This window comes from Homalodisca vitripennis, chromosome 1 (genome assembly GCF_021130785.1).
Source record: "Homalodisca vitripennis isolate AUS2020 chromosome 1, UT_GWSS_2.1, whole genome shotgun sequence".
NCBI lineage: Eukaryota > Metazoa > Arthropoda > Insecta > Hemiptera > Cicadellidae > Homalodisca > Homalodisca vitripennis.
The window spans coordinates 237931646-237946129 of record NC_060207.1 but is presented as its reverse complement, the minus strand read 5'-3'; the positions used below and the strand labels follow the sequence as shown (position 1 = coordinate 237946129).

Below are 14484 nucleotides of genomic sequence, written 5' to 3'. Positions count from 1 at the left end.
TCCAAGCAGCTTTTGGGTATGTTTGAACCCTTTTCATTCCCTTCTTTCCTTTTTTCTGCTCTTTTTTGTATGTATTAATACCTCCCCCATCTGACGAAGGGGATAGATTCCAATAAGGTTATAAAAGGTACAATACAACGTTTCGAGGATTGGAATCTATCCTCTTCGTCAAGTGAGGGAGGTATTAATACGTACAAAAATAACGAACAGAAAAAGTAAAGAAGGGAAAGAAAAGTGTTCAAACATACCCAAAAGCTGTCTGGAGTCCAGTCCATGTGTTGTCACTGCACAGGATGCAAATCCCGAGCACAAATCACAAGTTCGAGGATAACAATCACACATCACACCAGCACAGGCTACAGTACGATGTTTTATAACCTATGACGATGTCAAATGTCCGAAATACTGTTATTATTTCAATACAGGCAAGCCTGTAACTTCTGTTTACTATAAAAAAACTCACTTTTTCTGGATCCATATGAGTCTTTGCACATTTATATGATCACTTGAAAGATTAAGCAGGTTTTATATGCCATGGTACGTTTATTGAGTAGTCAGGTTGATACTTACTTCGTTGCATTTCAAGGCGAGCGGCAACCAAACCGGGACCTAAATATTGTTTATCGTAAAAGATCTCAATTGTACGGTTACCATTTGCAACGCTTATAATTGGCTAATAATCACAGAGTTCGTGCAGTCGCAATAGGTGTTTCCGGTATATTTTTTAATTATTTGTAAGAAATCCAACTTAATGAAGAACTTACAAAATTAAGTAACCCGATGATTTAGTGAAGTTTTAACTAGTTTCTGTTGTATATTCCTTTCAATATCGATTCATTTATATTTCATCTTTGCAGTCAATGTATGACAAATTTATAATGGGGTACTACACACTACTTACACATGGGGTACATGTACAAGTTTCTCGATTTTTTGTAAAATAAATTATGTGGCGAAAGCGTTCTTTGCGTGTCAGTTTGGTAGGATTAAATAATTTACAAAGGTCACCTAATAAATAACAATCGTCACCTAATATATAATTAACTTTCTTTAAGGGAAATGACTAAACATTGTTTATAAAGTAAAAATCAATATCCCTTAATCAAGGAACGATAATGCTTATTTTCTTGATGTGAATATATCCCTATAATAAATACAGAATTTTATAGAACTCGCAGTAGGATAAAAATTTCTCATGTACATTTTTATTTGTTACCTGAGAGTTTATATTTTATCCTTCCTTGTTTGGTTGTGGACAATTGAAAGATTCCTCTCAACTGGAAGACATAGCCTCGGAGGAATTTGCCCAAGGCCTACTTCTGGCGCATTAATTATGACAGACTGCACGCCATTCTAGTGCAGATTGTCGGACTGGGAATCTGACATCCTTTGTTGCGTAACCGTGACATTGTTATCGTCTTACTGGCCCAACAGAGAGAACGATACCCTATCGAAGTTATGTTGTTTTCGGACACACTATCGATGTGGTATTTTCCAAACAAACTGGAAACGTAATTAGGACCAATGTGTTTCGGAACGATGCCACCGCGAACACTGCCTCTGAGTCACACAAGCAGGTACGGTGTTGCTGTGTGATTGCTGTTCACATGGCATGACTGTATGTCAACCTTGGCTGGAATTGTGCAACGGTTCATCCAAGGATTGTGCGGCCGTTGTCGCGTCCACCTCGGGAGTCTTGTAATACGTTTTGGCGGTTCTCGAAATCGATTCGCCTTCTGACAAGTTTATAAGTGCTTTTTCGAACTCGAATTCAAAAGTCCTTCCCCAGCTGAATTTGTCGCTTTTCAAACTCTGCAAGATAAGAAAATGTGAAATATTTAACCGAACTATTTTTTATGAGGAGTTCAATAAAATGTTTTCACCACAAAGATCCTTCAGGGAGCAAGAAAGAGCGTAGCCAGGAACAAATTTGTGGGGAGGGGGTCAAGACAACTGATAATTTCCCAAAGTGGACAGAGAGTATCCATGTTAAGAACGATCTTTTAGCAGTACATGTTAGTAATACTAAATTAATTTTATTTAAATAATAATAATAATAATCGTTTACTTAAAAAAGTAATTGAAACAAATGAAAATTTAGTGGGGGGGGGGGTTCGGACCCCTTTGACCCCTTCGTCAGCTATGTCCTTACCAGGGGGCGAACACGAATGAAAGCTTTGTTAAATATTTTGTTGTCTAAAATTTACAATTGTATTCTAAAACTGGTTTTAGACCTTACAAATGTCCTGTCGAACCGAAGGCATTCTTTGGAACAATATTATATTAAGTTACTTGATTTTTTCATATCCATAATCACATGAAAATCTTAACCCGTCTTAAAAATCCAACCACACATATAATGTATATGTTTAGTTTCACAAATTTACTAATTGTACTTTTTCAAGATTATATTGACAAATTATGCAAGAGTAATTTCCTAAACAATCTTGTTTTACCGAGCAAGAATCACTTCTGGCTAGTTTATACCTTCCAGTTGAACCTACAACTTGGCACAGCAAAAACCGATGTGTCAATTAAATCCGGGCAACCTTATGGATGTCCAGGAGCGGCACATCACTAACTGCAAATGTCGAGATTCTGGGGTGCAAGGATAATTCGATAGGTTTAGTCTACTACGGGAGATGACTGTTGGAGTTGGTGGGGGTCGTTCCCTAACCGAAGAGGTTCTTGTTAAGGGTGTGCCACCCCCTGCCTGCTTTGACTGGAGAGGTTGGTTTAGAGATGGCCTCCCCTTCTTCCGGGGGGGCATGACTTAGTGCATAAATTCCTCCTCATGATTCTCGACAGGAAGCGGCTCCTTCTCCTAACCTGAACTTTCCAATATATCCTGTTATCATTTTCCATTGATGGACCAAAGCCCTCTATTGTATTCCGAATTCATCCCTTTATCTGCATAATCCTTCTGGGCCCGAACTGCACCTCAAGTTCCGTTCTCCTTGGATGTTGCAGAGGTGGAGAAGGAGAGGTCGATGTCGCTGGAGAACACCCCGTCCACTCTGTACGACTCCGTGTGTGTGCCGGACCTCAGCGACTTCCTGGGGAACTACAACAGCCAGAACGCCGCCTCCCAGGACCTGAAGCCCTCGCCCGCCCCCGGCACCCCCGCCCCCGCCGCTACCTACTTACACGAGGGTGAGTCCTTGGATACAGTTACACTTTGCCACACAACACTCGGTGTCAAGTGATTTTGGAGATATTAGAGATGTAGCCTAATCCTAATCTTACCTGGTTTAAAAAAACGCGTGAAGGATTGGTTACTATCTTTAGATGGCGAAGAGGTTGATAGACTTATTGTCCCTTGTTATCGCTGAACGTCTAACCCTTCCTAACTTTTATTGTTGTTCGGTCTGCTTCTTCTGTATAATTACCATAATTATTAATACTTGATACACTGTGGAGAAGAACTGGATTTATACTCGGTTGTGTACTCGTCAATTACCTGTAAGGTGCCGTCGCCATTGTCATCCAGTCGGATTAATAAAACCTTTAATAATCTCAAAAATTACAAAACTACTTTTTTTTCTTTTACTTATAACAACATTTGTCCTATCATAAATTTTGAGTTCCAATATTCTCGACCAGACCAGAGCCTACGCACAGGCCCTAGGCCCATGTAGGCTTTTCCCAATTTTATCACTATTCTTTTTTCAAATTTTGGTAGAATTAAATATAATTACTACATGGTTAATATAATAATAAATAACTATGTATAAGTAGGCTACCGTATTGTTGTGCTCTGATACATGGTTTCAGATATTGTATGTATGTGCATACTTTTGTTGCAATACGTGTTTAGGTATATGTATATGTATTTTATTGTAATATTTTTGGGGAAAATAAACTATTTTCATTTCATTTCACACCTTTAAACACTCGATGGATTTTATTTTTGTACAATGTACATTTCGAATTCAATGAATTCATCGTCAGGTACTTGTAGGTTATGGTCAATGATGTAAATAAGTAATTGAAACCAAATTTTCATATGTTTTTAACAACTACCTTGGTGGTTAAATTTTTGTATTTAATTTTATATGTGATCAAGTTATATCGTCTAAAAGTCTATCGAATAATACATTTTTTGTTAGAAAATCTTTGTCATTTATTAATACACTAGGATTTGATTTGGCACTCACATAAAATTTTATAATTATTGGAGTGTTTGTTTATAAATTAAGTGTTATACAGTTGTTTTAAAGATTTGTTTTAGTAGTCACAGAGTCGTCAAAACAAAGACCATTCATATAATATTGTGTTTTTATGTAATATATGTTTTCGTTTTATAACATAGTCGTCTCGTTTAATGTGTAACGCAAATTACATGTTTACGTATAATTACAAAATTTACTGAAATATCTATTTAACAAAAAGTAATTTTACGTAGATATAAACTAGAGTAGTTTATTGCAATGCATTTAAACACTATTTCTATGTTAGATGTTAATTTATCTTTTTAGTTTGTAACGTAACTGTAATGGCTTTATCACTGTAGAGGAATTTGAGATGTACGTACACTTGGCTCACAACATAGAAGAAATCATCTTCATGGTTTTTCCCAGTTCTCGATGATCGGGAATGTTTGTTGAGTTTTATTGCCCGCTTCCGTTTGGACTCATTGTTTTTTGCCCTACCTGACTAATGTTACTGACCGTTGCCCTTTAGTCGGCTTCCGTTAATGTCTTCACTTCCGCTTTCGGATTTCCGTTTCCTTGGCAAAATCTTGGAAGGACCACTAAGACCGGTCTTGACGTGATTATGGGTGAGGAAGCTACCTTGTATAGGTAGTGTACGGTTTGAATGTGTTCACAAATGTTTGATTTAGTTAGAAGTTGAATCTTTTTCTCTAAGGAATGGATAACAGAGGTTCTCTGATAAGAACTACCCACACAGACAGATTTGCACTTATCTTCAAGGAACTATAAGGAAAGTAACAATGTACCAAGCTCACTCATTATTACGTGACAAAGTGTTTTTGATTTTGCAACATTCTTTATCGTGGCGACACCTGTGAGTTCCGGCGTTCTTGGAGAAAATATGGAATGTGAACGTATTTAGGATAATAAATTGGCGATTATCCTAGGTTGAAAAGGACGCTGAATGGTCAGATGAAATTGTTTAAGTAGTTCTTGATGATCCCTTGAACAGATCATATTGACCAACAATTAACTCCACCTTAAGTGCAAGCACTGTGATGAAGTCATGAACCCGAAAAGTTCTTCCGTCTACTCCACAATCGTCGACTATGGTTGTGGAAAATAGATTACGTAAACTTTAATCTACGCAATTTATAAAAACGCGATTAAGACGTGTTTCAGGATAATAATCCTCTCAACGTAACATCAATGTCGGGACAGTTTCATTACGACGGTTTTGGGTGAATATTTCGAGTCTTGGAAGAAAACCTGTAAACTATATTGAAAACTGTTTCCAGGGTCTTTCTTTTACCGCTGTTGTCAAGTAAATATGTTGCACTCGGTGGAAATCTGATGATTCTCGACGACTTTGGTGTAAATTATGACTTCTTGGAGATGAATACGATAAGGACAATTGTGTATTTGCAGAAAGAGGGAATTTTCTTGTATCTAACCAGAAGGAGCCTCCGAATGTTATGAATACTGACGATCATTTAAATACTGCAAATATAAAATAGCTTGTAAATAGTTCTTAACTCCCCGCTTTTCAACTGAAACGAGCCTAGATGCCGAGAATTAAGGAAACAGGATTTTTCCGGACATTTGCAATCATTCAATGATAAAAAAAAAAAACAGTAACGTTTTGAGATCTTTATTTTAACCTAGTTTGTAATTATGTGTCAGCTTAGTTATTTACCTGAAGAAGAAATCGGAATACAGATCTCGAAACGTAGTGTTACTGAACTTTTGTATCACCGAACGATGCAAATGTCCGCGGAATAATCCTGTTTCCTTCACAATCCTCCCATTGTCAAAAACAATCTTCAAACAAAGAATGCAAAGAATCTCTTTTTTTTCTGGTGGATGATCCAAGTGGAATTTCCTAAATCGATAGGTGATGTTCTTGCATGCTCTAAGTAGGAAATATATAAGTCTTCTTTTCCAACAAGAAGAAGAGGGGGTGCAAAATCCATGGAGGAGTTCGCCCTAGGTGGAAAAAGTCGATGCATATAAGACCCTGTTGTTAATGGTGTTTCAACCCTTGATCATGAACATTACACCAGAGAGAGGGAGATGTAGCAATGAGCGCCACAGTATCTGTGATGGCCGCCGCTGCCGCATTACGCAAGGCCAGCGTGCGCTATGGCTCTGCCCACCAGCGATAATTGTCCGCGGTATTACGCCAACACGTCGGGATGTGCCGGCGCTATCTGGACGCCATCTCACTCTTACTGGCACGGTTTTGGCGCGCGCTCTGGTTATGGACGCGCTGAAACAGAATTAATGAACAATTGTTGTACCGCGGCTGTTGCGAGAGGGAAAGTGGCGCCGGATTGTGCAAGGAGCAGATGAGCAGATCGGTATCGTGCGGCGCGACCGTGTCTTGCGCAACTCTGCAGCACTCTGCGACCGTATGATGTCTTCCTTCAGGTGCCGGTGCAGTCAAAGTCAACCCTTGTATTGCCGTGGACAATGTAACAGTTGTGTGGCAAAAGTCATACCGGATACAATTCTCTCTTTCGTCAACGCCAGTGTCAGTCTTCTAGATTGGAGGTCTACCAACTGTAATCCAAAAACTCGGCGACACTAGAATGCTTTAGACGCTTCAGACGAGTTTTTAACGCCTTGGGCGTTTGTTCATTGTTCATGGAAACGGACACCAGCCTGCGAGGGTAGGTGTTCATTAACCACCGTTCTGTGTCGCCCAGTACGGTAGTTCTCTCTGCCTCTCGTTTCATATCCATATTTGTCTCGGCCCCTCTAGTCAGGGCACATTTTGACTCACAGAATGGAACTGCTTCCAAGATATAGAGACATGGCAGAGTCAACAGGTGCAATTTTTTTAAATTATTCACATTCATACTCATTCAGTGCAATAGTAATGCATTTTTTTCATAAATATGCTTTTGGGCTTAATTTTTCCTCAGCTTCCATAGTATAGCTATTGCAAATGTCTTGACGCAGCCTAATCAAATCAGATTTTTATTGCCGGAACATCATATAACGCATGGCAAAAGTCAAATTTTTGCTTTTTATTTGCTAACACTTTTGTCATACACACCACAAGAAATCTCATTCAAACATACAATTTACAAACTTGCCTAAATCCATTCATTCACCAATTATCCCCACTTTCGGCGACGAATCCCGTCAGTCTTTTTAATTGGTGGTCTCCCAATCATATGCCAAAAACTCGACAACATTATAAAATGTTTGTGACACTAAAAAGCGTTGCAAACGAGTTTTTAACACCTTGAGCGTTGGAGTGTTTTTAATTGAATCCGGTAATTTATTGACGAAATGAACACCTGCCTGTGAAGGCAAGCAAGCGTTCATGAACCACAGTTCTGTGTCTACCAGTTCGGTAGTTATCTCTGCCTCTAGACTCATACGAATGTATGTCTCGGCCATTCGTCATGGCACATTTAGATATACAAGACAGACTTGTTTCCAAGATGTAGAGACCGGGCAGCGTCAACAGTTGCAAATTTTAGAAGGTTTCCTAAGTCTAGAAAACACCGCTTTGCAGACGTTAAATCTGTTTCGTTGTTCTTGTCACCATCTCAGGATTGCTTCATCCTCCACGAGTACGCTCCAAGGCCCGAGTGTTTCTCTAGGTTCAGTTTCGACTCCACCGATCGCTCCGCCTCAGCTCAAGGCGTGCACGGTGCTTCCTGCGCCCTCGCCCTCGCGATCGGTGCCGGATTACCGCCGCGCGCGCTCGCGCGTGCCCCGACCGCGGATGCGGCGAATCGACGCGAACGAAACGAGCCGATTTCACATTTTTTTGCCAGCGCAATTAAAAAATCAACAAGTCATTGATCCGATCGAATCGAAGAGGAAACGCGGAGTGAAGAAACCGAACTGGAGACAAGATGGCGGCCGGCGGCGACCACTCTACCAGAACTAACCACTAGAAAGTAGGCGGCCCCTGTTGGTGCATTTGGCCCCCCTCCTCACCCCCCCTGCCGACACCTTACCATAATTTGTGTTAGGTGTTGTTTTCTCCTAACTGTGTTGCGGAGTGTTTCCTACGGACTCGCCGCGTCTTACTGCCCGAGACACCCTCGGCATTACCTCCGATACATGCCCGCCCCCGCGTCTTCTCCGCCGATGTGTTTGCCCACCCTCGCCCTGCCGAGATGATCTGGAAAGGTACGTAAACGTTCGTTCATTCTGCAAGTGACTTTACGGTTCGGATTGTCAGAATTCCATCATGGGTCGAAGTTCTACAATATGAGTGTTCCGCAGGAATCAGGTGGTATATAACATATATTGTGTTAATCTCCTGAATTATCTTCAATAATTCACGTTGTTAATTTTGTGATTACGTTTTGGAGGACACTCGCGACTGGTAAGCGCTGAAACAAATGGTGTTGGGAGAATTTAGGCCAAAATGAAGTAAGAGTGTCTGGCGGATTCATAATAAATATTAAGATTGTAAATATCGATTTATAGTACAATTATTGTTTTCATCATAAATATGTAGTGAACTTCTTATTTTATTTTTCAGTATAAACATGTGTACTTGCACTCATTTCCTCCCAAAAATTACGGGAATTCGAGAATTACGCATTTGTATAGTATTTTTCATTGGATACTCGAAGTGAATACAATTCTGTGCAATATAGTCTATTATATTATAATAGTTGTTAATTGAATTTCCTTTCACGACTTCTTATAGGTATAAAATGAACACAGACGACAAATGATGTCTGTGTTTGTAGTACCATCACATGCACATGATTATTTTGAATAATCATTCAAAATATGTTTACCTTATTCAAGGGTGTGCATTTATAAAGAATATACTGCTTGTCATATTTATGTTGCACCTTTTCTTGAACAGATACATCGTTCAAAAGTGCGGATACAATGTTTACTGGGTTCTTCTAAATTTAAGTTGTTTTGTTTCTATCAACTTTTTGTCAGCAACAAGTTTAAAATTACACACGTGTGGCTTGTTTGACTTTTGTTCACGTTTCACGTGTTCCTTCGGACTCCTCCAAAGATTTAAAACATTCCTAAATAGTGACACTAGTTCTTTGTTTAAAGTGTGTTATTGGCGGTGGAAAGTTTGACAGGAAACCAGGATTTCGGACATTTGCCATAGTTATACGTTACAAAAGGTATAACACAACGTTTCGAGGATTGGAATCTATCCTCTTCGTCAGGTGGGGGAGATATTAGTTAACCTGACGAAGAGGATGGATTCCAATCCTCGAAACGTTGTGTTATACCTTTTGTAACGTATAGCGATGGCAAATGTCCGAAATCATGTTATCCTGTCAGTAACATTAGGTTTAAATTAAATTTAAATTTAAGTTTCCCAACTAGCACTCTCTTGAGAGGTTTGAGCGGTGATATCTTGTAGAGACTGAACGATTTTTTCCGACGACAAGTTAAGTTCATTGATATGGCCATCCCGATAAGTCATGTTCGTCTATGACAAACCCTGGCGTTTCTTTTGTTTCGACGTCAAGTCAGTGACAAGGGTATGGCAGAGGCGACCGGTCTGGTCCAGATGCTGTTATCAGCTGATAAGTTATCGGTCTTGTCAGTGACATTGTGACCGCAGAGCGATGTTGTGTCGCTTGACCTCAACAACACACACTTGGTCTGACACCGTCAACACTGTAATAAAAGCACGCATTATTGTGAAAACTAAAATCGATTCAGGGGATGATAGCAATACATAAAAATCTTCATCAAGTAAATTACAGTGATTACGCCGTGACTGTTGGAACACAAGTCCGCTCGAGTAATTAAGCTTATTTCGGTTACACAAGTAGTAATAAGCCTCGGAGGCCTCATCAGCGAGTGCATAATTATCAGTTAATTAGCGGAGCACTCAGCGATATCGGCGCTATATATACATACACACAAACCTGTTCTTAGACTGGACAGTTCTCGTTATCCTTCCGATACGCTCGGTGTGGCGTTGTATAATATTTAATCCACCCACCCCAGTAAGTGAGTTTGCTTTTGCTTTTTAACTTTCTTCTCTATCAGTTGTTTAGTTTATAGAGCTAATAACGGTTCCATCCTTAGATGTGATCCTAGTGCTGCGGGAACCTTACATCCCTATAAAATAAGGATAGCCTCGGCCTTTCAGACTGTGTCCCGATTAATGTTCCAGTTTCTAACTAATGCATGGGTTGATGCTAAATTTCAAGTAATAAATTTTGCAATGCCCAATTGGCATAATTGTGCTACAATGAAAATTAAATAAAATATGTCAAAATTGTGGAAAAAGGCCAGCTCTCAAAATAATCAACTTATGTCAGTACTGTACGTATATATTTATTTTGTTGGCTGCAAGAAGGAACGCCTAACCCATGGGGGTAATTAATCGCAGTGAATTACACAACCCTTCCTACCAAATCAGTTATGTATAGGAGACATTTTACGCTTTTATCCAACCTATACGTGACGGTGAAATGTTTGGATGTCTCGGCTCCCCATGTTTCTATCTCCTTCAATTAAATTTCCATAGATAAGATACTCTGTGCATTGGGGTATCTCGGCTCTCCATGTTCCTATCTCAAGTCAATTAAATTTCCATCGATAAGATACTCTGCATTGGGATGTCTCGGCTCTCCATGTTCCTATCTCAATTCAATTAAATTTCCATCGATAAGATACTCTGTGCATTGGGATATCTCGGCTCTCCATGTTCCTATCTCAAGTCAATTAAATTTCCATCGATAAGATACTCTGTGCATTGGGATATCTCGGCTCTCCATGTTCTTATCTCAAGTCAATTAAATTTCCATCGATAAGATACTCTGTGCATTGGGATATCTCGGCTCTCCATGTTCCTATCTCAAGTCAATTAAATTCCATCGATAAGATACTCTGTGCATTGGCTAAATTTGTTAGCGATAAAAGGAATGTAGGTAGTAGTGAGTGCCACTGCATGTGAATTTGAGTGCAACAGGACAAGAATAGTTGATGTTCACTCTATGGTTATTGAATGGCTCAGATGTTTTTCTGCAAGCACGTGCTCAATATCACAATGGGAGGTTGTTGGTGGTGAAGGGGAGAGGGGGGGAAGTTGTGATATGTGGTAGAGCCTACATGATCTGAACCCATCGCATTACAAGCGTTTTAGTTATTCTTCTGCCGTCACCTCAAGAAGGGTCCACTGAAAGGGCCGCAGGGGTCCAATAATCATCACTGACACCCCACTTCACCAACCCTCTCCACCCCTCGACCGTTTATACAGGAATCGTCCATCGGCTTTCAATTTATTTCTTTGATAATTTCGTAATCTGCCAAATTTAATTCGCTTTCTCCACTCACAATTTTTGTTTTTGTTTTACGAGAGAATAATTATTTGAGGATTCAATGGCAGGCATTTCTTAGGCTTATAATGTATTTAAATCGTATAGTGATATATTCATTGTGATGAATTAAATATTAATTTTCAATATTTTTGTCAATACCAGAGGTTACTCATAAAATTAAAAATTTATTTTTTCTTTAAATTTCTGCTAAATAGCGCATTACTAGAACATTTTAAGTGGTAATAAACTTTGGGATTGGATGATCTATCATCTGTTAGCTTGTAATGTACTAGCGTCATTGCTAGGGTTCATTACTGTGTGTACGAGTGCTTGGATTGTTTGTTCTTTGTAACAATTTTAATCTGCACAACCAAAAGTCTGTTGAAAGTAGTCTATTTTGTACATTATGACGTATTCCGTTTTCGTAATTTTATTACTGCCCCTGTGTTCTTTTGAAAAATGTGGCAGATTTCTCTTGAAAATTATAAAATGACCATACCAGATTTCAAACCATCATATAATTGAAATGAATATGTCTTTTCGCAACAAACGTCGTCCTGAAGTAAATTAATCGCAAGTATTTGCTTCAAGACTCAAGTAATTCACTGCGGGAGAGGACCAACGATATCAGCTACAATCTCAGCTACATGTACAGGCCCGCGAGCCTCTACTAATACACGGAGAGGTGTGTGCGTCGCGAGACCGGATACCGGACCAGTTGTGAGCTAACATCCGGCCCAACCTGTCCTTCCGGCGCGCTGTCCCACTCAGGGGGTTGACTTCCGGTTCACCCTTGCCGCGGTCAGCTGGGCGCGCGACACGTCATCATTCCATGTCTGACGTCACCAGTTGTATACACGGAGAGATCTCAGTGTCGTCCAAGTATTTCGAGCTAGGCCTACCCGTCTGTACAAGCGGTGGCGCTTAGAAAGGGAATCGATCGGAACATGACGTGTATCCGGTGAAAACCTCAATAATAGGTTCCTGCCGTCTCGTTTGCCATCAAGGTGTGAAATTATAAGATTTCCTTCCGTGAGATTTCGCGTCGTGGACCAGACCTTAGTGCTAAGCGCAATATTATGTCTCCGGATGTTTTTAATAATACCTTTGTTTTGGATAACCGGCGCAAGAGGTTTTTATGAGGAAGCACTCCAGGTCAAAGGAAATTCGTCCACGAATAATCACGTACAGATCTTCAAGGGCGTACAGATCTATAATCTCATTTAGGTTTCAATAAACTTAAAAGGTCTTCTAGCTACGAAAACTTTTTGAAAACTTTCTTGAACAAGAAGGTGCCAGTGGTGCCACCATAATCTGAAGGGACAAAAACATTTTTGTCTTGGCAGCTCTAGTTGCGTCTTCTAGTGAAAATCTTTTCGTCAAGTGGTGAATTCTTCCAGAATTTAAGGTGACAGACTCGGTCTCCGCGCTACTAAAGTTATGAAGTGATCTGCAGATGACCTCGGTGAAAGAGATCTGCCATAGGTCGCTCCGGACAAAGACCATAGAGTGTTGTAGAATGTACAGGCAGTAGAAGAGGGGGGGGGGAGGGAACGGGACTGTGGATGGTACCAAGTTTCGCATGATTACAATACAAAGCGGCAGAGTCAGTCTGCGGAACGGGCGATTACAATGGCCGCGGCCTGGGCTGCCAGCCGCGGACAGCGCGGTGGCAAGCTCCGGACTGGGTGTCTGGACTTTGTGTCCTATCTTCCTTCGTGTTTCATGTATACAAATCACAAAAACTTTTATCCAATTCATAATGACGCAAAGACATCGTTTTTAAACAAAACAAATTGGCATTCAGGGTATTGGTGTACTCGTGGTTCGGCAATGCAGTGATACGACGAACACAATCTGTACACATCTTTGTAGTTCAATTGTGTTTGTTGTAAAATTAAGAGTGATTTGCACAGGAAGGTAACCGTACACAAAGTTCTCATCACCTTTAGTTAATTTCATTTCAAACAGATTTTATTTCACCGTATTAACAAAATTTACAAGAGGTTAATACAAAACAAAAACATCAAACAATATAAAACCATCGATCATGAAATATTTACAAACTTAAAAAATAATAATATAATCTTCAAACAAACTAAATGTAAACTCAATAATAAAAAAGAACTTACAATAAAAACAAAACTCAGTAATTGTGAAATTAAAATGGAACATCCAATTAGCAAAAGCCCGATGAAGAACGCACATCAGATTAAACTAACATAATAAAAGATGCGCAACATAATAACAGTAACATAATAACTTTAGTTACTTGTTTACGTTTAGTGATGTGTTTGGCGCAGAAGAAATTTCATTTTAAACCAAAGTTGACGGAATATTGTACGCATCATCTGCATTTTTACATAGTTGTGAATTAATTGTGACACCGTTAGGGATAACGTCATTGTTATTTTAGACACTGTTAGGGATGACGTCATTGTTATTTTATAAACGTTTTCAAGGTAGAAAAGCGTCTAAATCCATGGAAATCGAAACCGCTACTTCTCGGTCTGAGAGTTGCAATCTACGGTGAACACAATTACTTGGTTTTGAATGGTCATTTAGGAATGTAAGGCGGTACACATTCTCATGGTCAGAATGGTGTTTGGAGATCGTGATGATGAAATATGAGATGACGCCTAATCTGAAGGTGTTAATGTCGGCTAGTGTGAAGCTACTGGGTTTATTGAGTGATCGTCTCTACTGCACGATTGGGGTGAGATGATGATGAGGGGTGGTGAGCGCTCAACAGTTGGTGCTGGGCAGGCAGATGTGTTGTCGCGCCGTTATACCACCAGGTATGCTAATGCAGAGCCGCCGCCATCTTGTACCGTGACATAGCCATTGTCAGAGAGGAGTTCTCTGGACACGCCTGCCGCTTGTCTCTGTCTCTGCGGCTCCCATTGGGCACCACTGATGCTGCTGCAGTAGTCGCTTGATTCTACTAAATTGTTCAAAAGGGATACTTCCATCGCTAGGTCTTCATCATTAGTGTTGATCTTTTTAGCAGAAGAAATGGATAGGTCCAACAAGTAGTCTGA

At 39.9% G+C, this 14484-nt stretch overlaps 1 protein-coding gene across 8 annotated transcripts in view; it reads left to right on the top strand.

The window, feature by feature from the left end:
• Positions 1-14484, top strand: part of LOC124353198 (ETS-like protein pointed) — a 357362-nt gene that overhangs the window by 302777 nt on the left and 40101 nt on the right. For all 8 annotated transcript variants that reach the window (XM_046803086.1, XM_046803084.1, XM_046803083.1 and 5 more), the window contains one exon: positions 2971-3153. In XM_046803086.1, the coding sequence (XP_046659042.1) occupies positions 2971-3153 (183 nt within the window). The remainder of the gene's footprint in view (positions 1-2970; positions 3154-14484) is intronic.